Source organism: Malaclemys terrapin, chromosome 1 (assembly GCF_027887155.1).
Source record: "Malaclemys terrapin pileata isolate rMalTer1 chromosome 1, rMalTer1.hap1, whole genome shotgun sequence".
Lineage (NCBI taxonomy): Eukaryota > Metazoa > Chordata > Testudines > Emydidae > Malaclemys > Malaclemys terrapin.
Window position 1 is genome coordinate 305,544,377 of NC_071505.1, and position 25,144 is coordinate 305,569,520.

The 25,144-nt window shown below is 40.6% G+C and overlaps 1 protein-coding gene across 3 annotated transcripts in view; it reads right to left on the reverse strand.

Moving 5' to 3' along the window:
• The window catches only part of B3GLCT (beta 3-glucosyltransferase), a 134,949-nt gene that overhangs the window by 64,328 nt on the left and 45,477 nt on the right, over positions 1 to 25,144 (reverse strand). For all 3 annotated transcript variants that reach the window (XM_054015349.1, XM_054015350.1, XM_054015348.1), the window contains exon 5: positions 7,133 to 7,209. In XM_054015349.1, coding sequence (XP_053871324.1) covers positions 7,133 to 7,209 — 77 coding nt within the window. The remainder of the gene's footprint in view (positions 1 to 7,132; positions 7,210 to 25,144) is intronic.

Sequence of the window (25,144 nt, forward strand, 5' to 3'; positions counted from 1 at the left end):
TCTTCAAGTGCGGGAAAGACAGCCTATTACCATATCTTCATCAGCTGCTACTTAAATGCTGGAAAGAGGGTGAGGTACCACAAGACATGTGAGATGCAAACATCATCACTTTGAATAAAAATAAAGGCGAAAAGGGAAACTGCAACAACTACAAGGGTATCTTGCTACTAAGTGTAGCAGGAAAAGCTTTCACAAAAGTCATCTTAGTTTGCCTATAACAGCTAGTGAATCATATCTACCCTGAATCACAGTGTGGATTCAGGGCTGGAAGATCAACATGATATTTTCTCTGCATCAACTCCAAGAAAAGTGCAGAAAACAAAACGGACCATTGTGCATCACCTTTGTGGACCTAACCAAAACATTCGAGACAGTCAGCAGAGCAGGTCTATTTGCAATACTAGAAAAGATAGGATGCCCACCAACTCTGTTAAGTCTTATATGTTCGTTCCACAACAACATGAGAGCAACTGTCCACTTTGACAGGTTGACTACGGACAGCTTTGAGATGAAAAGCGGAGTGAAGCAAAGATGTGTTCTTGCCCTTACACTCTTTAAATCTTCTTCTTGGTACTCTTGAACTGTGCGTTTAAGGACATGAAAGATGAAGTGTATCCTCACGCAAGATCAGATGGGAAACTCTTCAACCTGTTCCGACTTAAGTCAAAGACCACAGTCACAAAGGTGATAATCAGGGAACGTCTATTCGCTGATGATGCTGCCCTCATAGCAGACAATGAAGATCTATGACAAGAACTCATGGACCACCTTTCAAGTGTCTGTCACGCATTTGCTCTCACCATCAGCATCAAGAAAACGGTTGTATTAGGACAGAGGGTTCCACAAGATCCTTCAAAGACCTTAAATGCAAACCAGCTAGAAGTAGTCCAAAAGTTCAGTTATTTAAGTTCCACAGTGACCACCAACCTCTCACGGGATGATGAACTAAATGTTTGCATTGGAAAGGCACCACCTTTAGCAGACTAACTAAAAAAGCATGGAACAACTCAAAGCCTACCATCAAGATCAAAATTCTAGAGTACCAAGCCTGCGTCCTCAGCACTCTCATGTATGATGGGGAAACATGGACAACTTATGTTCCTCAGAAGAAAAGTTAAACAGTTTCCACCTATGTTGTTTACGCTGCATACGCAACACCAAATGGCAGGATAAAGTCACCATGTGCCTCAGTTTCCCCTATGTGTTACTCAAGTATTTAGGTGGTGGGACAAAGATGTGTGACCATTGCAGAGACCCCTAGAGTGCAGGCGTGACTGCCAACTGGCTGCCTGGGCACAAGAGAATGGCCAATACTCTGTATCCTGGCAACTCATAGCCAGGCCCATCCTCTACAAAGAGCCAGCCAAAGGTGTTGGAGAACAAAGAGAGAAGTGGAGGCCAGGTGACCTGTTTGCCTGAAAAAGAGACAAAAGCTGAAGGTCGGGCAGCGGGGCATGACTGAGGCTGGGCTGCCAGAAGCAAGTCAGTCTCCTGGTTTGGGACTCAGGGCTCTATCTCCCCCCACCCAAGATGGACTGTGCTGTAACCAGGAATGCCGTTTAGGGGGGGCATGGGGACTGCCCCCCCCCCAAGTTTCATACAGGAGGTATGCTCTCAAGCGGAGCTCTTAACTGCACAGCATTAGTATGGAATGTGAGTTCTCCAGAGGAGAGGCACTGCTGCCAGCTTGTTCCCCTGGGGCAGGGAATCAGTATTTTGTTTACAAACAGAGGCAGGGTGATTAAGATAAGAAAGGACTGGTAATTAAATTAAGGATCTGGAAGTCATTAGATGAGCCTGTGAAACAGGAATCCCTCTGCAGGGGTTCGCGGGACGGGGGGGGGTTGAAGAGAGAATGCAGGAGACTTGGGGCTTGTCTACACTTACATTTTATAGCGCTCTAACTTGCTGGCTCAGAGGGGTGAAAAATCACCTCCCTGAGCACAGCAAGTCTGAACGCTTTAAAGCCTAGTGTAGACAGGCTCCCAGCACTAACGTTGGGAGCTAATCCCCTCGTGGAGGTGGATTACCAGGAGCACTGGGAGAGCTCTCTCCCAGCGCTCACGCGGGACCACACTCGCACTTCAAAGTGCTGCCATGGGAGCGTTCCCGCGACAGCACTTTGAAATTTCCAGTGTAGTCATGCCCTCAGAAGAAATATAGCCAAGCCCTCTTGGCCAAGTTTACATTCAGAAAAGAGGGAGATTTGAGGATCGTAGGTGAAAAGAAGGTGCCAAAACCCAGGGAAGGGATAGCAGTGGTATAGGAAAGTTCCCACTCTACCTGTGGTACTTATGTGGCCCCCTCACCATGGTATCTGAGTGCCTCACAATATCTAAACCTATTTCTCCTCACAGCCCCTATGTGAGGTAAAGCAGTGATGTAAACCCCATTGTACAGATTGGGCATTGAGGCACAGGGAGACTAAAGACCAGATTTTCAAAAGTATTTAGGCACCTAGTTTGATTTTCAGAAGTGGCTACGTTAGACACTTTGTAAACCCCACTAGATGCCTAGCTGCATCTTTGGGTGCCTAAAATCTTTTGAAACTCTGTTCCTAAGGCACTGGTCTGAGGTCATACAGGAAGTCCCTGGGGAGAGTATAACCCAGGTCTCTCAGGGCTAGCTCCCTATCCACTTGACCAGCCTCTCTCTCTGCTGCATGCTGCAAAAAAGAGGACTGTAATAGATGGGAGCAAAACCAAGAAGGCCAGTTCTCTGAGATGCCAGCAATCGGTCCCAGCTGATTGGGAAGGATGTCATGTTTGACAGCATGAAAAGCAGTACAGAGGTCAGGATGGATAAAGAAAGAAAGAGAATGAGAGTCAGATGAGAGGAGATCACTTAATCCAGAGGGGGTGGCAGGTTCTGCCCCATGCTAGGTTGTAGAGCAATGCCTATGTGCAGTTTTAGATTTTAACTGAAAACCATTTTGTTTTGTCATTTTTTGTTCTGAGTTCAAGAAAAGGAAGGAATAGGAAAGTGTCATATGAGTATCAGATGTATTTATGGCTCAAATTCTTAGGGGTTCATCTGTACCCTGGCCAATTCCAGAACAAAAGAACAGAAATTGCATCCACAGAGTCCATAAAGTAGACTATTATTTTCATGATTTGTATCATTTGCTGTGCAGCATCCGTATACTCAGCACTGTTCAGAATATACAGGAAATAAAGTCTCTGAGCCAATATGTATAAGATGTGTAGCCCTGGATTAGATGGCTCAGATATTTAAGTATGAAGTGTATAATTATTGAGCACATCTTATCACATATTCATTGCGATGTTAATGTTTATGAGTGGGGTTGCTGATGGCAATAGAAGTTTTACTTGATTAAGGGAGGTCTAGGTTGGACATTAGGAAAAAGTTCCTAACTGTCAGGGTGGTTAAACACTGGAATAAATTGCCTAGGGAGGTTGTGGAATCTCCATCTCTGGAGATATTTAAGAGTAGGTTAGATAAATGTCTAACAGGTATGGTCTAGACAGTATTTGGTCCTGCCATGCGGGCAGCGGACTGGACTCTATGACCTCTCGAGGTCCCTTCCAGTCCTAGAATCTATGAATCTATGAAAAGGACTAGAAGATTTGACCCTCCAACTTTCTTTCAAGAAGAAGAGATGCCCAGAGCTCCTGAGCCTATTTATTTTTCTTTCCTGCCTGCACCGGCCCTGATATACCTGAGAAGTCTCCATTTTTTTTTTTCAACTTTAAAATATGGAATTTTCTTGGTGCTTGGTTTTAAATATTCTCCTGTGAAAACTGCAACTCAATCACTGTAGTGTTGTGTTTAAGAGCCTGCTGGAAAGTAACTAGCCTTTAAACAGAAGTGAAAGCAGTGTTGCCAACTCTCATGATTTTGTCATGAGTCTCATGATCATTATTGTTTTCCTTAAAGCCTCAGCTCTTGGAGTCAAGTGGATATGTGATGATTTCAGCCTTCATTCTTAAAGAAAAATGAAGTTTCTAACCCTCATGGCTGTGGAGAAAGCTTCAAAATTTGACCCCAGTGTACCCTCAAGGTTCAAAAAGCAGAAGGCAAATACAAAGAACACCAAACCTATTATTTTTACATAATTTCATAATTTTAAAGTCAATCTCTTGATTTTTGGTGAGCCTGTTTCATGATTTTTGAATATTTAGGGTTGGCAATACTGTCAGAAAGTGACTGGAAAGTGTCAGTTTCACTCCTGTTTAAACTCAGTTTCTAATCTATTATTTGTAGGGGGGTAACATTCCTAGAGCCTAAGGCAGGTTCAGTATAAACTCACAGGGCCTGGCCCGAGTAGGATATTTCCAAAAGTTAAATGATCTATTCCAAGCTTGGTGAACTGAAAAAAAGTGATAGAAAGTAATCTAGATTTTTCTAAAATTGTTTCAATTGTTGTGTTCAAGATTTAGTAACTAAGTAAGAACATACATTAAAATTTTAAACCTAACCAGTGTCCCTTAAGTGACCTGACACAAGATGTTAGTATTAGAGCTAAGTGGGGCTAATATTTATTTAATTTTCTTTCGTTATATAGGAATTAGATACAGTGCTCCTGTCAGCTAATTTCTAAGTTATCTGCACACAAAAAAACTAGTTTTCAGGTGCCTAAGTAGCCCCTGGAATCACAGTTGAAGTTGCCTCCCTCCCACCAAAATCTGAAATGGCACCCCTGGCTGTAACTTCCTGCTTTCTTTGCTAACAAGATCTGTTCTACGCTGTGTTCCTGATGACTAATAAACCCTTCTGTTTTACAATGGTGGCTGAGAGTCACTGCTGACTGCAAAGTTGGGGTGCATGGCCCCTTTGGGGAGCGTATAAGGCTTTCCCATGTGTCCCATTCAGGTGGACTCCCTGCAGGAAGCTCACGGTGTGAACAGGGGTGCTGAACACTCCAAGGTCAGACCCAGGAGGTGCTGAAGCGGAGGAGGCTTGCCCGAGTGAGTGTGCGCCCAGACGGGAGACACACTGCACTACAGTCCTGTCTGACTTCATTTAGAGTGGTTCCAGGCACTGAGTCTGTGATTCCATGACAACAACAGATTGAAACAATTATGTATGTGGATGTATAAGAAACACCTTGTCTCCAATATATGTTTGCAAGACCAGTTCAATAATACAAAGTCTCTATATAAAAGTATAATTCTATACATAGTCAGTAATATAAAGTCTCTAAATACATATTTCCTCCCTATACCACAACCCTCTCAGAGAAAGCCCTGGAATACATAATTGCAAAACTGTATATGTATAATTAGGACTAAAATCATAGGAATATTACTGTAAAAATATCCTACAGGAAATTAGATGCAAAACTACATTTAAGAGGTATGAGCAAATGCACACATTTTCTGTGTATATTCTACATAAGGGTTATTTCTTTTTGCTTACTTTCACCAGACTTAGCATTTTGTTGTTTAATACTAAGGTTTACTTGAAATTCAACCCAAGTTTCTCTACGAGTGCCTTGCTTAAAAGCAAGTCAACTTGTCATGAAATGTTTTTTATACTACAGTTTTCCAGCAAGAAATCCCTGTTCTTGAACAGTGATGAGGACAGAAATGGAGAATATAATTTTCGCCATCAAGATAAACTACAGAACAGAATAATAAAAACAACATGAGTCATCAGGAGTCCTACACTGGTTAGTATGTTCTAGAAAGTTTGGAATCAGAGGACTGAACTTAATTTCAGGATAGTTAAGCAACAAACCCTCCTACACATACTGTAAGACTCATTAGCTGGCAAATTGCCTAATTTTTCTGCACTGGTTACCAATTCACTTCCAGGTGAAATTCAAGTTGCTAGGTTACTATCTGTAAAGACTTTCATGATGCAGATCCCATTGCAGCTATCACTGGAACTTTCACTTTTAGAATTAACTTCCACTAAAACAGTCTGAACCCAAGTCTGGCCCTTTTGGAATATACTATAAAATGTAAATCTTTGTTGAGATTACCCTGTAAAACCAGTCCTGAAATCCACTGACATTTAGTCAGTCAGCTGAGTTTTCCCATCTCTGACTCCTTCAGAGAAATTAGCTTGCATCTTTAACGGTTTGTGACATATACATCCCCAAATTTAGTAAAAGTTTGTTTTGTACCCTATGTAAATAGCATCCAGAGTCTACGATAGCAGGTGCATGTAAACAGATGCGATCCCCCATCTCAGTTTTAATGCAGTACAACACAATGTGTTACAGTTCAAACTCACCCACTTCTTGGTATTTACCTTCATTAATTAACTTATGTTCCCAGGGCAGGACTTGTCTTACAAATCTAAACCGTATCCTGGGTCTACTCTTCAGCTGGCAGCTACTAAGGTTTCTCCATGAAAGACCTCACATACAATGTCCAACCTTTCTCACCTCAGAGAGACTGTCATACTTGTAGTGCATCAGAATAAATGAGACCTACCTGGTCTAGCTACCAGGATGAGTCAACAGAATCACTCTGTACCTCCACATAGTATCCTATACTCTGCCACCTGCCATAGGGTATTGTACATGGATGTAAATAATAATTATACAATCAGTTTATATCAGATTAACCTTTGTGATCTACTGCTATTACAGAATAGTATGACCCCTTACGTATTATCAGTGAACTTATTTGCATAAATACAGTTATCGTGCAACATGTAAAATAAGTTTTGACTTGTCACAAAGGTAAATGTGAAGTTGACCAGATAAGGTGACAAAAGTTAAGAGAAGGAATTCCCTTCCTCTGAAGAAGGGCCATATTAAAACTGAAATATTTGATATAGCAAATAAAGCCATTAAAAGTGTAGTGCTGTCAAATATTAGAAATATTATATTTCTTTTGAATTAGTTCACTTTATCTAGTAATTTAGTAACTGATTTTTGGAGGAAGCTGATTGTTCTATTATGTTACATTACTTCCCATTTTTAAATCTCTTTATATTTGATAAACATTTTATCTGATTTAGTGAATTTTAAAAGCAAACTGGAAAACTATTTTTAAGAAACATTTTAATACTGACCAAGAAGTGCAAAAAAATTCAAAGTTAAAACTCCATTTTTAAATTGTTGCTAATGAACAAACAAAAGAGATTCACAGGTGTTGATGTTTTTACTTACACCAAAGCATTAAAGTCAACAATTTGTACAGAATTTTAAACTTACTCTTGCATTAATGGTAGTATAGTCCATGCACCATCATGTCTGTCCATCTGATGAATAAGCAGAATTCTAGGTAATTCCTTTAAGAAAACCAAAAATATTCTTATGAGACAACAAAGTATTTTACAACACAGTATATTTTTAGATGCCTAATTAATTTTAAAACTAAATTCTTGTCGAAAGACTATTTCACTCTTATTTTCATAGAACTGAGTAGCAAACAGGCTTGTAGACTAAAAGAGACTAGAGATGTAGCAGAAGGACAGAATTCAGACTCTTGAAGAGGGAGCTTCTTGAAATTTCTTGTTTCTAAACCCTCTCTCAAGTATAAAACTAATGCATCTCCCACTTCAGTGAAACTTTATAAATATTCTGGAACATCTCTCTGGTTGTACCACTTCTGGAACAATTAAAAGTTCATCTTATAAAGACAGTGTTTATAATTGAAAGTGGAGTATGCAAACTCTTCTAATGAATTATACATACATTATGTTAACCAGAAATACTGATTTAATTCGATAGAGCTAATTTATCATCTAACAGGACTCTAACATAAAGCCCACTATTCTTGATGACACCATTGGTTTTGTTCCAATTCCACTGGTATTGTTAGGAGTAGCTACTACAAGTATGCATTGTCCCAAAATTCCAGTAAGACTTAAATCAATAATCCAGTGTATTTTACTGGACATTTTACTAAAATTTCAATCAACATTTGGCTGTTTACTGTTAGTGTGATTCAAGAAACGCCACTGCACGTTATCAGAACACATTTTATGAATATCATAACAATATGATCTTCTAATGGTTCTAAGTAAGAAAGCAAAAGGATTAAAGGGCTGGATTACTATACACTTTGGCTATAATCAGGAGTTATATACAAAATTGATAGGGTAATTTATAGTATATGTAGGAAGAGAGCAGTCTGAATAAAGTGAACTGGTTCAATCACCTTTCCTTGGCTCAGCTCCTCTCTTTTGGGAAGCACCAATGGGATGAAGCTCAGAAAAAGCACTCTCCCTCTCCTCAAATCGGAGGCTCCTCCATTCATGGAAATGGAGGGAACAATCTGATCCTTAGCACAGTATCTTTTCCTGTACACATATTATTATCGTTATCCATTTCCCTTAGGTTTAGTCTACATTCTGCTCTTGTAAGCTCTCTCTTTCTGGTGCTGTCTTTCCCAACTCTCTCTAAAACCAGAAAATGTTAGGGTCCCCATCTTCCTTTTTATCCATCTCCAGAGATGCACCAACTCTATTCTTCTCCTATTACTCAGTGGGCTACAGAATCTCTTGTCATAGCACATATATTTCTCCAACATGACAGAGGTTGACTATGTGGCTCCTACTTCCCCATTTCACATCTCTCTACCAAAAAACATGCTAAATTATGCTAGGGTTGCTAACTTTCTAATCGCACAAAACCTTTGCCCCACCTCCTGCCCTGCTCCTTCTCTGAGGCCCCACCCCCCACTCACTCCATTCTCCTTCCCTCCGTCACTTGCTCTCTCCCACCCTCACTCATTTTCACTGGGCTGGGGCAGGGGGTTGGGGTGTAGGAGGGGGTGAGGGCTCTGGCTGGGGGTGCAGGTTCTGGGGTGGGACCAGAAATGAGATGTTCAGGGTGCGGGAGGGGCTTAGGGGGGTGCAGGCTCTGGGAGGGAGTTTGGGTGTGGGAGGAGGCTCAGGGCTGGGGCAGGGAGTTTGGGTGGGGGATTGGGGTGCAGGCTCCAGCCAGACCGTGCTTACCTCAGGTGGCTCCAGGAAGCAGCAGGCATGTCCGGCTCCTAGGCGGAGGGGCCAGAAGGCTCCATGCACTGCCAGCCCCCACAGGTGCCATCCCTGCAGCTTCCCTTGGCCGTGGTTCCCGGCCAATGGGAGCTGTGGAGCCAGTGCTCGGGGCGGAGGCAGAATGCAGAGCCCCTGTGGCCATCCCTGCACCTAGAAGCCAGACACGCCGGCTGCTTCTGGGAGCTGCGTGGAGCCAGGGCAGGCAGGGAGCCTGCCTTAGCCCCACAGCGCCATCAATCGGACTTTTAGAGGCCCAGACAGCAGTGCTGACCGGAGCACCAGGGTCCCTTTTCAATCAAGCATTCCAGTCAAAAACTGGACACCTGGCAACTCTAAATTATGCTGATTTCTTTGCTTGACTCACTCACTTTGCCTACTTTACACAGCAGTGCGAAAGGTAGAAACATGGAAATACATTGTTATGTCAGCTTCCACCTGAGAATAATTGGAAAATCTGGGCAAGCATGAAGAGGAAGGCTGGCTAGTCAAGATGTAGGTGTGTCCAGGGTAATCAAATGTTCTCTGGAGATTGTGTCCCCCTCTCAAACTCATTCCCTACTCACTGAAATTAGTAATGTGAATAAAATACAGCACATGCAGAGTGCTGTTTTCATTAGTTAATGTTTCTCAACTAGTGTTTTTCACAGTTAGCAAAGCACACATTCCTTACCGAAGATTGTATATGGAACATGCCAAGTCTGAAGTTTTAAATTCAAATAGGTTCTGGGGTTATTCAAGTGCAAATAAATCAGCTAAACAAACATTGTTAATGGCTGAGTAACTATTTCCCCACACTTTGAAAACTCAAAAACAGCTGGGTTATTTTTTAATTACTTTTTTAAAGTCACTTCTGACTTGGAACGTAACGGAACACACTTCAGCCCAAAATGTGCCAGGCCCTTCAGAAACATACAGGCAGTAGTAGTCCCTGCCCCTAAAATCTTACAATCCACACAGACAAAACAAACAAGCAAAGGGAGTTTTAACACTGATTTTGGTGGCCCTGATTCTGGTCCCACTAAGACTAACTGGTAGTTTGTCTACAGCAATAAACAAACAACCAAAGAAACAAAAAAACCCAACCACCACCACCAAACAACCTGCAGCAGCAAGTCTCAGGGCCCAGGTCAACCGGCTTTAGCTACAAGGCTAAAAAAAGCCATGTAAGTGTTCAGGCTTGGGCTGGAGCCTGGGTTTCAAGACCCTCCTGCCTCACTGGGTTTCAGAGCCCAGGTTCCAGTAGTCCCAGCATCCACACAGCTATTTTTAGCCACATAGTCTGAGCCCCAGGAACCCAAGTCAGTTGATCCGGGCTCTGAGACTCTCTGCCGCGGGTATTTAATTTATTTATTTATTGCTGTGTAGACATACCCTGAAACGGACTTTTGCATGTGCATGGAGTCCGACTGACTTTAATGGGCCTCAATATAAATACCGCAGTCTCCTTCTGTGGGATTAGAGCCTAGTATTGTAAATAAGGCACCTTTACCAATATTTGCTTGTTTTTGGTGGGTCATTCCCTTAAATTTTAATTTGCATTATGCTGACAAGGTGCCCAAAGGTACTCACTCTTAGGTTCTGTTAGAAAGGTTTTGGAACAAGCCACCAAAATAAATATTTAAAAAGCAAGCAGCTTCATAAATGTATTTACATTTACTATTACCAGTCCCAGAAACTAGGTTAAGACATTAACACGTTCTCCTTACAAAGTACTGCTCAGTTGACCAGGATGCCAGAAAGTTGAAGTAATATAATGTCTAAGTGAAAAAAATTTTCAAAATATATCCACTTTCACAATTGGAAAGTCGCATATGTGCCTAAATTCAAAATACTGCTCAAGAATAGCGCCTTTATTTTCAGAAATTATTGGGGAGGGGAGGGAACATAAAAAAATTTAAATTTCCAAACGCCACAATTTTCAGGTGACTGCAATGATGGAATTAATCTCACTTTGAAGTGATCAAAATATGACTTGTGTTTGCTTTAGCAAGAATTCAGGGTTTGCAATCTAATAAAAGCATTAACCTTTGTGTTTACTTTCAATCTGAACAATGCATATAAAATTCTAATGATAGATAATTTCGTTCCAAGCCAACAAGACAAAGTGAAGATAGCTCTTTGGAGTAGGAACTTACAATCCAAAAGATAAACCTTTTCTGGATTCATGCACTGGGAAGACTTGAGGAAGGATTAATATTGAGTTACACAAATATTTTTATATGTTCACTTCTTGTGTGCATTGTGGGAGAAGAAAGTCTTTACTAATTCAGGACGCAGATCCAATCCCAGGATTGGAACCTAAACAAAGATGAAATGTCTATTAAAACTGATTTCTAAGACCCCCTCACAGGACTTCACACGTTTAACCTATATTACTCAACCTTTTGTATGTGGATGACGAAGAAGGACAGCATACTGTATGTGTAAAATACTCTGACTTAACTATAATAGGTGCTTTAAATTGAGATTTGCACCCCGAAGTATTTTACACTGCCAATTCTCTTCCAAAAAGGGTTGGAATAACCTTGGGTGCTCTGCTATGCAGACAAAAATATGTTTTCTTCCAATGCACAGATCAGATATTAAATTAATAAGAACAGATACTATTTTTACCTGACTTAAACCCAAAGCATTTAGAACCGCAATATTAAAAAGACTGTAAAACAAATCAGTTCAGAAACAAAAAACACATTGATGCTTCTTTTAATAAGCACTCACAAAAACCCACAAGCGCTCACAAAACCCAGGTCAGGGTTTTGTATTCTTTTCTATTATTCTGTATTTAAATCTCTCTAGTTGTCTTGTAGTTTTACGCTTGATTTTTACCAGACATACATTATTCACAAAATATTTTCAAATACTAGCACTGAAAAAAACAAAAATGCAACTTTCAAAAAATGTTGTCTGCAAATGAGATCTATGTAGAGTCTGATGTACCATTGTTCAAAGTCACGGGAAAATAATCAATAATATGCATTTTGTCTTTCTAGAAATACCCTGAATCAACAGTGAAATAACTGTGTTGACAAGTGTCATTGCACAAAAAAGCCCAACAACTTCCTCACCTCCCATTTTAACACTATAGCCATTTTTAATATTTCATTATCTTAATTCAAAGCATTAGCAGATTTCAGTTAAAATTTTTAATAGAAAATTTGGATTAAATGTATGGTGTCTGTCCCCCACAAGTTTACTGGAGGGGGGAATTCAAGATTCAGCTGTTTTTTGTCTCATTCTTTCTCACTTTATCTTTTTCTATATTATATCCCTTTTCTTCTTCCCCATCTTTTCTTTGGAAAGCTGCCTTTAACCAGTCTCCCAAAATGAAATTCCATTATTTTGTGACAAGGCGAAATGCAGACGATGAGAAAAAAGACTAATGCAACTTTTGAATATTTTCAGAGTTGTAGTATGTGAACCAGGATGTAGAATCATTCCATGCATCCCATATACCTTCATGTTGAAATATTCAAAGTCTGTAGTACTTAGGATTGACAGTCTATGTTCTTAATTCCAAAAGAAACCGAATCATAGTGTGATAGTTATGGCAGTTTCCTGCAATATCCTGGATGAACCTTACTGAATTAAATCTGTCCTTTTCTATCTTTTGGTGTCTGTTCTTGGTGTGGGTTTATATACCATCAAAGTCTTATTTTCGACAGTCTAAAAAAAGTATCAACGAGGCTGGAGAACCCATACAAGATTGTCAGTGACAATATTCATTTACACAGCAATTATCTGTTTGTCTCCAAATCCAAGAAGCAATTTTTCCAATAGATATACTAGTAAATATCTTTGCAGAACCTAAAATACATTATAATGATCTTTCAAATATGTTTGTCATTTGATTGACATTTTGATAATGTATTTTTAATGGAAATATAATACTTTAAAAATTGCTGGACTGACAGACTGGGAGGCCTATTTCCTCTATTTGTCCACATCAGAGACCTGAAATATGTTTTATTTATTTATCATTTATGCAACACAAGAGGTATGCTTGGCCATTGTCGCTATGTAGAAGCCCAATTTCTTCCACTCTCTTCTTCAGTAACATGTATCAATTCTGTTCTGAAGGTGTTGCTTGTAGGTATGAAAGTGAATGCAGTTTCCCACCTACTCAAGTCCACGGCTTCGCGCACACATCTATCCACTAGGAACTGTAGTACAATCAACACATTTTGCAAATCTGTAGGCAACCAAATTTTCTGACTTAATATTTACCAACACTGTCAATCTAGGTCGACTATCTTGGGATGAGAAGAATGCTCAAGTCACCTGTAAAAGTCTCATTCTGACAAGAAATGCTCAACACCTCTTGTGAAGCTAATGGTGCCAGTGGCACTGGAACGCTTTTAATAGTGGAGGTGCTGAAAGCAGTTTTTACTTTTTACCTCATGTTCCTCTACCCCTGTAGATGTCCCTCCATCACCGAGGGCTGGAGAGTGGGGGACCTAGACAAGGGTGAGGGGACCAAGGCGGGGGCCACAGCTGGAGATGGACACAGGGCTAGGAGCGGAACCCCAGATGCAGAGCCCCAGGTGCGGGGCCAGCAGCTGGGACCTGAGCTCCGGGCCAGCGAGTGGAGCCCCCTGGGCGTGGGGCCAGTGGCCAGAGCCCCGCATAAAACCTGGGGGTGCTGTAGACCCCAGCATCCCTAGTTCTACTGCCTATGAATGGGGCTTAAGAACACTCAAAGTTTCCCAAGACTGGATGCACAGGTCTAATCTTCCTCACACAGAAATCGAGAATGTTATCCACTTCAATGGAAACAGGAGCAGGCCAGTAGTTGGCGACAGTAAAATGTTACATGGTTTATATAGCTGCCAGTTGCTAAACAATTTCTCAAAAATTCAAAAATGTAGAAGAATTCAAAATCTAAAATATACATCTTTCAATAGGTTCAAGGCAGGTATGTGCCCTGCTAGATATAGCACATGGACTTTTAAATGTCTATGAACTCAACTTTGCTGTTAGAAATATTCTGTATAAGATTTTGTAAAAGGTAGCACTGCAGAATGCAAGAAACACGTACAGACCATAAAGGCAGAGACCACAATGATAAAGAAGTGGCAAAAGGGAATAGTTAGAAGAAAGAAAAGATAAGGACGAGAAGTCGTCAAAGCTACAAAACTTTTTATCTCAAACCTTCAAAGAATCACTTATTTCTAGATGACTAAGGAGGGAAGATCTGAGTAGAGACTAAGGCCTTAATTTTCAAAAGTGACTCATGATTTTGAATGCTTCTATATTTTGGAGCTCAATCTAATTTTAAAAGGCCTGAGATTTTCAGAATGCTGAGCACATGTCCTCTGAAAATCAGACCTTTTTAGAGGGGTCTCAAAAGTTGGGCACCCAAATATTGAGGCACTCAGTCACTTTTGAAAATGTAATGCCAACAAGGACAATGAGCAGAGAGAGAACATTCTTATGAGATAGAAGAAAAGCTATTGGCACTGAGAGCAGCTGCAGATTGTTTTACCAGTAGGTAATAATGTTCAGAAATGTGGACAATTGTTTTGCAAGCTGAAGACAGGACAGCATACTGCATGTCAGAAGGAAAACCTCACTACGGGAAGAAGAAAACTGTCCAGTATTAGAAAGACTGCATAAGATAAGGTACTCATCATTGTCCACGTAAATATAAAGGACAGTCATCTACTTATTGGAAAGAATTAAAATTTCAGATCTTCAGACTCTTGTGCAAAGAACTGAAGATTATGATTGCACAGAAGAGAGATTCTGCCACCTCTACAGATGAATGGAACAACTGAGGATCACAGAGGTGATCTAGTGGTTGAGGTAGTGCTACAGGCATCAGAATTTATTTTATTCTAGTCAAATTTTTAATATCACAGCTATCACCTTGTTATCCAACATTTAAGGAGCTTTGACAAATGGGTGTGTACAGACCCAATCTACCATTAAAAAAAAAATGTTCCTACTAGAATTGGAATTCTTCAGCCAAGCAAAAAAACTGAAACACAACCACCCGCCTTTCCTTTTCCACCTAATTACATCCCACATGCCAAATCACTTTCCCAACCTCAAATAGGGTAACATTACAGCACTTTCTAACTTCAAAATGCATGTGAAAAAATTACATATGTTTCAGTTGGAACGATTCATGTGGAAAAATATCAGAACTCAACTAGCAAGACAGATGGGAACTTTCCCTTAAAAATACACTGTAAGTATGCCTTTGGCAAGCTCAATAAACCATTTCTGGCAGGACTGTTGATGTTGTATGATGTCAAGTGCAGTATATACTTTTCAGTAGTGCTAACCCATTTTGATTCTGAAGCTTGGACCTTTTTTCTCTCCATAACTTTTTTCTTTTTAAACAATATTATTTTAATTTGGGCCAAATTTTTCCTTTCTATTGAAAAACTAGCAATAGTAGTTAGTTAGTAATGAGTAGTAGTACTACTAGTCATAGTAGTTACTAACTGATGAGAAATTAACTATTTTCTTGAATGAGACCCATTTCTACTAGTAAGCACCATAATCACCAACAGATCATTCGGTAACAAACGTCTAACAATTTGTTATGTTTGTTATTAATCACATTCCAATACCCTAACGACTGAACATATTCATATATATGTCACCCTTTCCCCCATAATTTCTCTATCTCTTTCTTTGAGACTTGAACTGTTATAAATGTCAAATTATGAAGATTTCATTCTCTCATACATGTTGCCTTGAAGATTTTTGGCATCAGATGCTACAACCATCTCCATTACTTAAGTTCTTGGTCAGTCAAACTCAGCAGATGTTCCTGCTGTCCCCCAAGAAAAATCAAATGAGTTGACTATAACATATTGTTTGAATGTCTCCTAAAAACAGGGGTTCTCAAACTTGGAGTTGTGACCCCTCAGGGGGTTGTGAGGTGATTATGTGGGAGTCACAAGCTGTGAGCCCCAACCCAAATCCTGGCCACATGCGGGGCTATAAGCCCCGACCCGACTACCAGCCACGTGCTGGGTTGTCAGCCCAGAGTCTGCCCACACACAGGGCTGAGAGTCCCGACCCTCGCTGGGTGTGGGGCTGTGAGCCCGGCCACATGCAGGATTGTCAGCCTGGAGTCAGACCACTCATAGAGCTGTGAATCCTGAGCCTCATCCTACGACTGGCTCATAGTCCCCAACCCCTCCAGCCCAGCTCCATCCCCACTGCACTCCACCTTCAGTCCTGCTCCGCCTCCAAAGAAAAGTCACCAAATAGAAGTTTGCCCAGCATGTCATTTTTCCCTAAGGCCAGCCCTGGGACTGAAATACCATTGGCTTGATTGTTCAACAGCTGAAAAAGTACTTTATTATTTAACCATCAGACATCCAGACGCATACTTTTCCTGAAAACAATGGTCCCCTCTACTACTAAAACACTAAAGTATTTAGAGTCTTACATTAAATGCAGTTTTACCAGCATTGTCACCTATGGTATTGAAAAAATGCAATGCATCATTTGCAGCAAAGTTTTGTCTGATAAACTGATGAAACCACATAAATTGCAGCGACATTTTGAAACTTGACATCCAGAGCATAAAAATCAAAATGTGGATTTTTTCAAATGCAGAGAAGAAGCAACAAAGCAAGCCAGACTTGATGCAGATGGAGGTTTCCAACAGCAAACATCTTCAGCTATGGAGCCCTCTTATGTTGTGTCGCTATGAATCGCTCGTACCAAAAAGCTGCATATGACAGGTGAGGAGCTTGTTCTGCCAGCATGCAAAGACATTGTGTCCACAGACACCAACTTTTTTCTGTGCCGATAGGTGCTTGCGCCTCCCGACCTGCCCCGCCTCCACCCCTGTCCCGCCTCCTACCCCAAGCGTGCCACGGTCCCCCTCCTCCCTCCCAAGCTTGCCGCACGAAACAGCTGGGAAGGAGGAGGGAGAAGCAGGACACAGTGGTGTGCTCAGGGGAGGAGGCAGTGGAAGGGAGCGGGTTGGGGAGCTGCCGGTAGGTGCACCCACCAATTTTTCCCCATGGGTGCTCCAGCCCCAGAGCACCCATGGAGTCGGCATCTATGATTGTGTCTCTTATGCTTGGCAATGATACTGCCAAAGAGGTTAATATACTTTCTATGTCGAATGATCCTGTGAAACGCAGAACATGTGAGATGTCTGAAGATATCAAAGAACAAGCTGTGCATGAAATTAAACATTCTGCTTTCAGTATGTTCAGCATGCAACTTGATGAAACTACTGATGTTACTAACTGTGCATAATTGATAGTGTTCAGACAGTATGTTAATGCTGGGGATGTTAAGCATGAGGTCTTATTCTGTGAACAACTTGAAACAACAGCATAGGACATTTTCAATAAGGTAAATGCCTTTTTCAAAAGCAATGGCATTGAGTGGAAAAATCTTTGTGGTATCTGTACCAATGGTGCTCCAGCCATGATAGGTGCACGGTCCGGCTTTCAGCAGAAGGTAAAGTGCATGTCACCTAATGTGACTGTCACTCATTGTGGAATGTATCATCAAGTCCTAGCTGCAAAGACATTGCTAATGTGCCTTAATGCTGTGGTGGATGTTATACGAGCAGTGAACTACATTAAAGCAGGTTTTAGAGTAGCAGCCGTGTTAGTCTGTATCCTCAAAAAGAACAGGAGTACTTGTGGCACCTTAGAGACTAACAAATTTATTAGAGCATAAGCTTTCGTGGGCTACAACCCACTTCTTTGGATGCATATAGCTTACATTAAAGCATATGCTCTGAATAGTTCCCTCTTTCTGGAAAGAAATTTGGATCCTTTTACATTTTCAACAACAGACTAAAAGCCACTGGTGTCTGTGTGTGCACCATGATGAAAGCATGATGAACATCAGTATGCTGATGTTCAAGGTGAATGAATATCAGCAGGCTAAGCAATACATTCAAAAATGAACAATGATAGGTGTGTCACTGCTGCCTTGAAGCGTAAAGTAAACAATGCTGCCAGAGAATTTGCGACTGGGATGACATTTGTGTAAGTATGCACAAAGGCGAAAAGTGGTTTTTCATCTAGGTTAGAAAACTTTAGAAATATATAATTATCCAATTATTACCTACAAGACACAAAAGGAAGAGTTGAGGGAACAGGCTGTGGGTGGTGAATTGCACTCATTACAAATAAGCATTAATTATGTTTATTAGAAATCACTTCATATATCTCTATCTACCTATGTATCTTACAGTATAAGGCAAACAAGATTTGAAGACATGATTTGGGAGAAAGATAGAAAATATTCCTAGAAGTGGGTTTTAAGGAGGCATTTGAAGGACAAGAATACATGCAAGCAGAAAAGAGACTGCTCTCGACACAGGACGATAGAGGGTATAAAACTAGGAGTGGAAGACAGACAAAAGGGAGCAGTAAGGGGAGAAGATTGGGAAGACTGCCAGGGCCCAAGGGAGGAGGAAAGAAATAAATGAAAGCTGAGATATATGTGCAACAAGATTACATAAGGAATTGAAAACAAGGACAAAGAGCTGGCATCTGATGAGGCAAAAGACAAGAAGCCAGTAAAAGGATTTTAAGCAGAAAAGGGGAAATATGCGATGAGGCTGAAGTGTTGAGAGAGCAAGAATGCTACAATTTAGGTAGACAGGAGGCAAAGGTGGGAAGCAGGTTACAACTAGAGCTGGTCAGAAATTTTCTGATGAAACAGTTGTGCTGGAAAATACCTGCTTGAACCCAAAATTTCTCACCAAAAAATCAAGTCTGGTTCAATGAACTTTCAGCCAACCACAGGCAGGGTTCTCTGCCAGCTTGCCTGACAGACTGATATGGAGACTTGCCATGCAATCTGCTCTGGGGGCTGAGGACCCCAGGCTTGTAGGGTATGCAGCTCTGGGACAGCCCAACCATGCCAGGGTTTCCAAGCTCCCTACCTTGAAGCTGGGAGAGTAAGGAATCTGGACCTGCAGCAGTCTCTGGGCAACAAGTGAAGCTCGCCTGTAGCAGGCTGCCTAATTAGCTACTCTGTATTATTGTTGGAAAAAGTCAATAGACCAGCTCCTAAGCCCAGAAGCAGCAGTTTGGTGGCTCTTCAAAGCATTTGCCCATAGCTGCAACAGCTCTTGTGCCTGCTCATTCATAGCCTTGCTTCCACCCTGCTCCTGCCTTAGACCCAGCCTTGCCTGACTCCAGATAACCTGGCTCTGACTCTCAGCTCCGATTCCTGGCCTCTGACTTGGACATCTAGCCTTTGACCCCGGATTCCAATACTTGACAGCCTGACTCCTGCTCCAACCACTAAGCACGACCTCTACATCCTGGTCTGACGGTGAGCCTGAAAGCCCTGTGAGCTACCAGGGCTTCTAGGCTCACTGTCACTGAACTGGGAGCCTGGAATTCCTGGGTTGGGTTAACATGGTCTGCAGTTCCAGGGCAACCCCACTATGCAGACTGCCCTGGGGCCAAAGACTCGAAGGCTTCCAGATTCAAGGACCAGTTGGCTTCCTGGGATTCTAGACAGCCCAGGAGTCTGGAAGTCCTCATGTCCCCTGCCTAGGGGAAATCTGCGTGGCAGGGCTTCCCCAGTGCTGTGGAACCTGGGAGCCCTGCAAGGGCTCAGTGACACTGACTCTCAGGTCAGTTTCATTGTTGCTATTGCAAGAATGTCATTTTCACAGAGCAGCTGCTGATCCTACTGAACAAGTTTCATTTTGGAAACACCATGTGTTGTTTCCAAAGCAATTTGGGGGAGGGGGGGGGGGCTTCTGTTTCGAGAAGTTCTGAATTGCCAAAATTTCTTGTGAACCAAAAATCCCAGGTTTTGGCGAGATCTACTTACAACTAACAAGGCAAAAGACTGATATCTACCGGTCTCTCTCCAAAATACAGGGAAAAGGATAAATTGTAGGTAAATAACAGTTACTTGCCCTACAGTAACTGGTTCCTCGAAAAGTTATAGTCAGTGTGGTTCACTGCAGGGCACACAAGGAGCATATGATATCAGAGTTTTTTCAACAGCAGTGTCTCTCAAGGCCGCCCATACAGCCTGTGCCCCCATGCAAGGTCATAAATAGTAGAGAGGCCCATACCCTCCCTCCATTCCCTTGCAAACAGAACTTAGTTACTGCTGAAGACTCAGATAAAGGAAGAAGAGGAGGGTGGGTCATGAGATCCACATTGATTAGAAGTATCTCAAAGATCCACAGTTATCATAGGGAAAGTAACCTCTCTCTCTTCTTCCAGTATGTGTCAACGTGGTTCCTACAGTAGGGGACTGGCAAGCAGTATTCACTCTGGATTTTTTGAATTTAAATTGATTATAATTTAAATTATAGGAAGTTATTCTTTTTAAAAATGAACCTGTTTAAAAATGAAATCTGAATTTAATACAAATATGTTAAGGCCTAAACTTATTATAATCTCTTTAAACATTGATATAAGAAAATTAATATACTGAATCTATGAGCCTCTATCAAAAACTGAGTTAAAGGCTGCTTTTCTATATAACGAAGGTATTGGGGGACAACTCCAAAGTTCTGAAGTCAGACTTTATAAATATGGCACAATAGATCATGTACTGTATTAAGGGCTTCAGCCTGCGGAGGACCCAAGGGTGGGTCAAGAGATGACAAAGTCATCACAAGCTTTGAGACCTTGCCTCTTACTCTGGGAGACACCCTCATGTATTCCATCAGGATCATCCACTGAGCCTACCTGGTTGCTATTCTACTTCTATTTTATAGCTTCTCCTTACTTGCCTTGTGTGATAAATGAAGTGGGGAGTAGCTTCCTTTTATGGACACCCAGCCAGCCAGTTAGCTATAAAACCCCTGTTAGTAGCTGTTCTCTACTTGCTTTACCTGTAAAGACTTAAAAAGTCCATGGGTAAAAGGAAGGGAGTGGGCACTTGACCAAAAGAGCCAATGGGAAGGCCAAAATTGGGAAAAAACTTCTCCTTTGTCTGTCTGTGTTGTTCTCCTGGAGGAGAGACAGACATGGAACTATGCTGTAAAAAACTTTGGGCCAGGTATGAAAATCGTCATATCATATCTAGAAACTACTCATTTGAAACCCCAGATACTTAAGTAGATCAGGAAATGTCTAGGAAGACGTGATTAGATTTCTCTCTCTCATTTCTTTATGGCTTGTGGACTCCTCTGTGCTAACCCCAGCTTTTATTTTGATTGTAACCTTTAAATTGGACCTCAAGAAGCTATCTTGATGCTTAATCCCTGTAATTGTTTTTTTTTAAACCTAGCAAAAAGCCTAAATTCCAGATGTCTTTTCTTTCTTTTTGTTTTTAATAAAATTAACCTTTTTTTTGTGTGTGTGTATATCTTGTTTAATTAGCTGGTAGCAACAGCTGATTTCCTTTGTTTTCTTTCTCAGCTCTTCCCCAGAGTGGGGTGAAAGGGCTAGAGGGTACCCCACAGGAAGGAATTCCCAAGTGCACCTTCCTGGGTTTTAAAAAGGGGTTTTGCACTTGGGTGGTGGCAGTATCTACCCATCCAAGGTCAGAGAAAAGCTGTAACCTTGGGAGTTTAATACACAGTGTAAAAGGCATGTGGGTTACACAGAAGTCTTGGATTGTTAATTCTTCCTCCCCTCCCAGTGGTGGGGGAGTTATGTAACAAAGGAGAAAGAGTGCACAACCAGCAATGAGCAACACTGGTAGCAGAGCAGGATACTGTGGGGAAAAAGGAACCACATTTTTCAGAGTGCAGCCTCTAGCATTGATTTCAACACCTGGGAACTGAAGGGAAAAAAACAGAGTGCAGCCATGGCTAGAAGTTGTAAAAAAGACTAATATGGGAATATTTTCAAGGAATTTCTGTATTTCTAGGTAAAAAAAAGAACACCTGTCAAAATAAACAGTGCAACAAAGAGATGCAAGACCTGGTTGTCAGAATGAAATAATATGAAAAATATTCTTCAGAAGGCAATGACTTTGAAGATGATGTGGACAAGTCTGAACAATCAGGATCAACTGGTTAGTAAACTTAATTTTGGACCATTGTTATGGACTGCCTACCATGTCTTACTGTGCTAGTAAATGATGATAGTGTTTTGTGTGGATTACACTTACTTATGAATTTCAATATGTCTGTGTTCAAAATATAATTGGTGTATTACTTTGTTGTGGGAGTATTTATCAGCTGCATTTTTACTGTTACTACAGGACTTCTGATTATTTTTATTCCTCAATATAATCAAACATCCTAAGTAAAGATTTCCTGTTTAAAAGCAATGTTTATTAATCACTTATTAATTTTAACATTTAAAATAGGGTTTTTTCAAGTTGTTTGGTGTGTTGCTAGAGATAAGGGTTTAAATAGGTTTAGATAACCCATATGATTTATTATTTTCCCTATAAAACTGGGTTTAGAATAAATTATAACATATCAACCGTGGTAAAAATAGCTGTAGTAAGCAGAATCTTTCATTTACAGTCTAAAAAAAATAAGTGCACTGAGTAATAGTGAGTGAGTGACTTTTTTTTTACCATTTTGTTTCAAAGTCCAGCTTAGACATAACGGGTTATGAACCTCCATCATCTGCAATGTCTACAACTTCAGTCATCTGCTGATATACAGGTAGTACTGCAACTAAGCATACATCAGATAGTAAATTATCTGTATTTAAACAAAAGATTTTCTTCAATCATCCAATAAAAACAAGGATGAGTTCCTAATCAAGACCAGCAAATTCCAGTGAGACTCTATAGATGAAAAGATTGCTCACAATTCATTTACACAATAAATTCTCCCTTTTATCTTGTTCAGGACAAGCATTTCATAGGGTTCAATCATTACAACCAGGCTATTCTCCACCCAGCAGAGCAAACATTGCTGGAAGATTCCTGTATGAGGAAAAAAAAAAAATGTGCAAAAAACATTGATGGGAAATTCATTAATCTGAGTCTTTGGGGGTGAAGCAATGTACACAATGTTCCAGCAATGTGTCTGTATGAAACAAAAGAGGGGGTTTTCTATCTTGCAGAAAAAAACGATACATCAGGAAATGACCATACAGCATAATATTTAAAAGTAGCAGCAGTAAAAGCTATAAGAAACTGAACAAAAATTCAAGCCTTACGTATGTAGCTTTGTCACAGACAATGCTGCAAAATGGAGCAAAGACAAAAACTCTTGAAGAAGGGAACCTGAAGCTTATAACATATGGCTGCAGTGCTCAGCTGATGCATCTTTTAGCCAAAGACTTAAGTTCAACTCCAGGAATAAAGGAAAACGTTGAAATTGCAACATTTTATGTAACAACCACTTTGCTTCAGCTTCACTGAAGAGAGCAGGATGATCCCAACTAATTCATCTCCAAGATGTATGATGGAATTCAGTGGTTGACTTGTTTTGAGCTATTTATTCAGAACTGGCCTATTCAGATGACAATTTGAAAAAAATCATGCCAAAATAGATGGAACTTACACAGCCAAAGTAGTCAACATTGGACTAAAGAGAAATGTAGAAGATAAGCTGAATATACTGAAAACTATTTCCATAGCCTTGGACAAGCTGTAGAAAGATTGCTACTGTACTAGTAATGCTGTTGAAATTTAGAAGTAACTTAAGAGACATTGAAGAAAGAAATATCCAGTACTTCACCTCATTTTCTTGGCAATATTCTCAAGTCAAATTACTAGGGCAAATGCCTCACTGCTGAAGAAGATGCTACTATTGTATGGGCATCTAATAATCAATCATAATAAACTTCAGGGCTGGAAATGAAACATTCAAGCAGTATATGTTTGCTAAGAAAGTCACACCACTGTACTGGTGTGCATCACTAGTTAAGCAGCTGGGACCAGAGTTTATTGAAGTGCTGAACCAGCTTTTTACAGTGGTAGCCTCTTCTGCAGGCACACAGAATATTTTCTTCATTTGGACTAATTCATTCAAAGTTGAGAAATCAACTGGGACCTGAAAAAAAATAGGAAAATTAATCCTTTTCTCTTCCAGTCTATGAATAAAAATGAGGGGGGGAGAGGATGAGATCTATCAGTTCTAAAAGTTTGAAGGACAGACTAAGTAACTTAGGAGACTCGTCTCATTTTCAAGAGACTTAAGTGGTAGTGTAGACATAGCCTATGTCAGTATAACTTATGTCGCTCAGGGATGTGAAAAAAACAAACCCCTAAGCAACATAAGTCACACTGCCATAAGCGCTGGTGTGGACAACGCTATGTCGGTGGCAGAGCTTCTTCCATCAACATAATTAATCTACCCCCAATGAGCAGCAGTAGTTATGTAGACAGGAGAGCTCTCTCCCATCGGCTTAGTGCGGCTACACTAGAGATCTTACAGCTGCACTGCCGTAAGCTCTTTAGTGTAGACATAGCCTTAGGCAAGTAGGAACTTAAGCTCCAATCACTTTCACTTAGCCTGGGAAAATTTTCAAATGCGCCTGACCTGCAATTATCATCTTAATTCACTGACTACAGTTAATCCTTCTGTTTCTTTAATAACTCATTTAGCTGTAAATGTGAAAAATCTTTTGCTAAGAGCTTATGTACCCAAAACATTTAAGGTTGCTTTAAAAAATTGATTTTTTAAAATTACAGTTACCATACTAATGAAGCTTGACACAAATCATGACCAAAAGTTAATTATCTAGTAAATAAGCAATATCATTCACCATTTTCTAACATACTAAAAATGTACAATAAGAATCTGAAAATATTAAGCTATGTAATTGCTTAATTAAATGTGTATAGTTATAGTGTACCTTCCTAAGTAGCAAAAAGATGCACCAAATCTAGTCTAAAGGCTCTATTTCACTGTAAATCAACTTGTTTTAATTGCTATATGAACCAATGACAATGGACCGTTCTTTAGAAAATAAAAATACAAATGGAAAAGCTGATTAAAATCGATGATTTATATAAAGGCTTTCCACCTAGTGATTTAAATCACCTTGATTTAAATCTACCTTGACGACTGTACAGGCAGGCGGCAAGCTGAAGCTACCGTGGACTATTAGAGAAGAACAACAGGCCAGCCCGTTCTAAGTGTAGTAGGTAGTCAAGGATCTTCAGTATCAAGTCTTGGACGGGGACCCAACCATGCTGGGCTGCCCATGTTGAGAATCTGTTCCATATAGATTTTTCCTGTTGTGAGCCAAAATTTCCTAGACCTGTACAGAGCAGTGTCTATTCATGGTATTTAACTAGCCAACAATCATGCTCTCAGATGTAGCACTTCCAGGTCTGGATGGAGTATCTGGCCATTGTGTTATGAGATCAGGTCTAGATGAAGCAG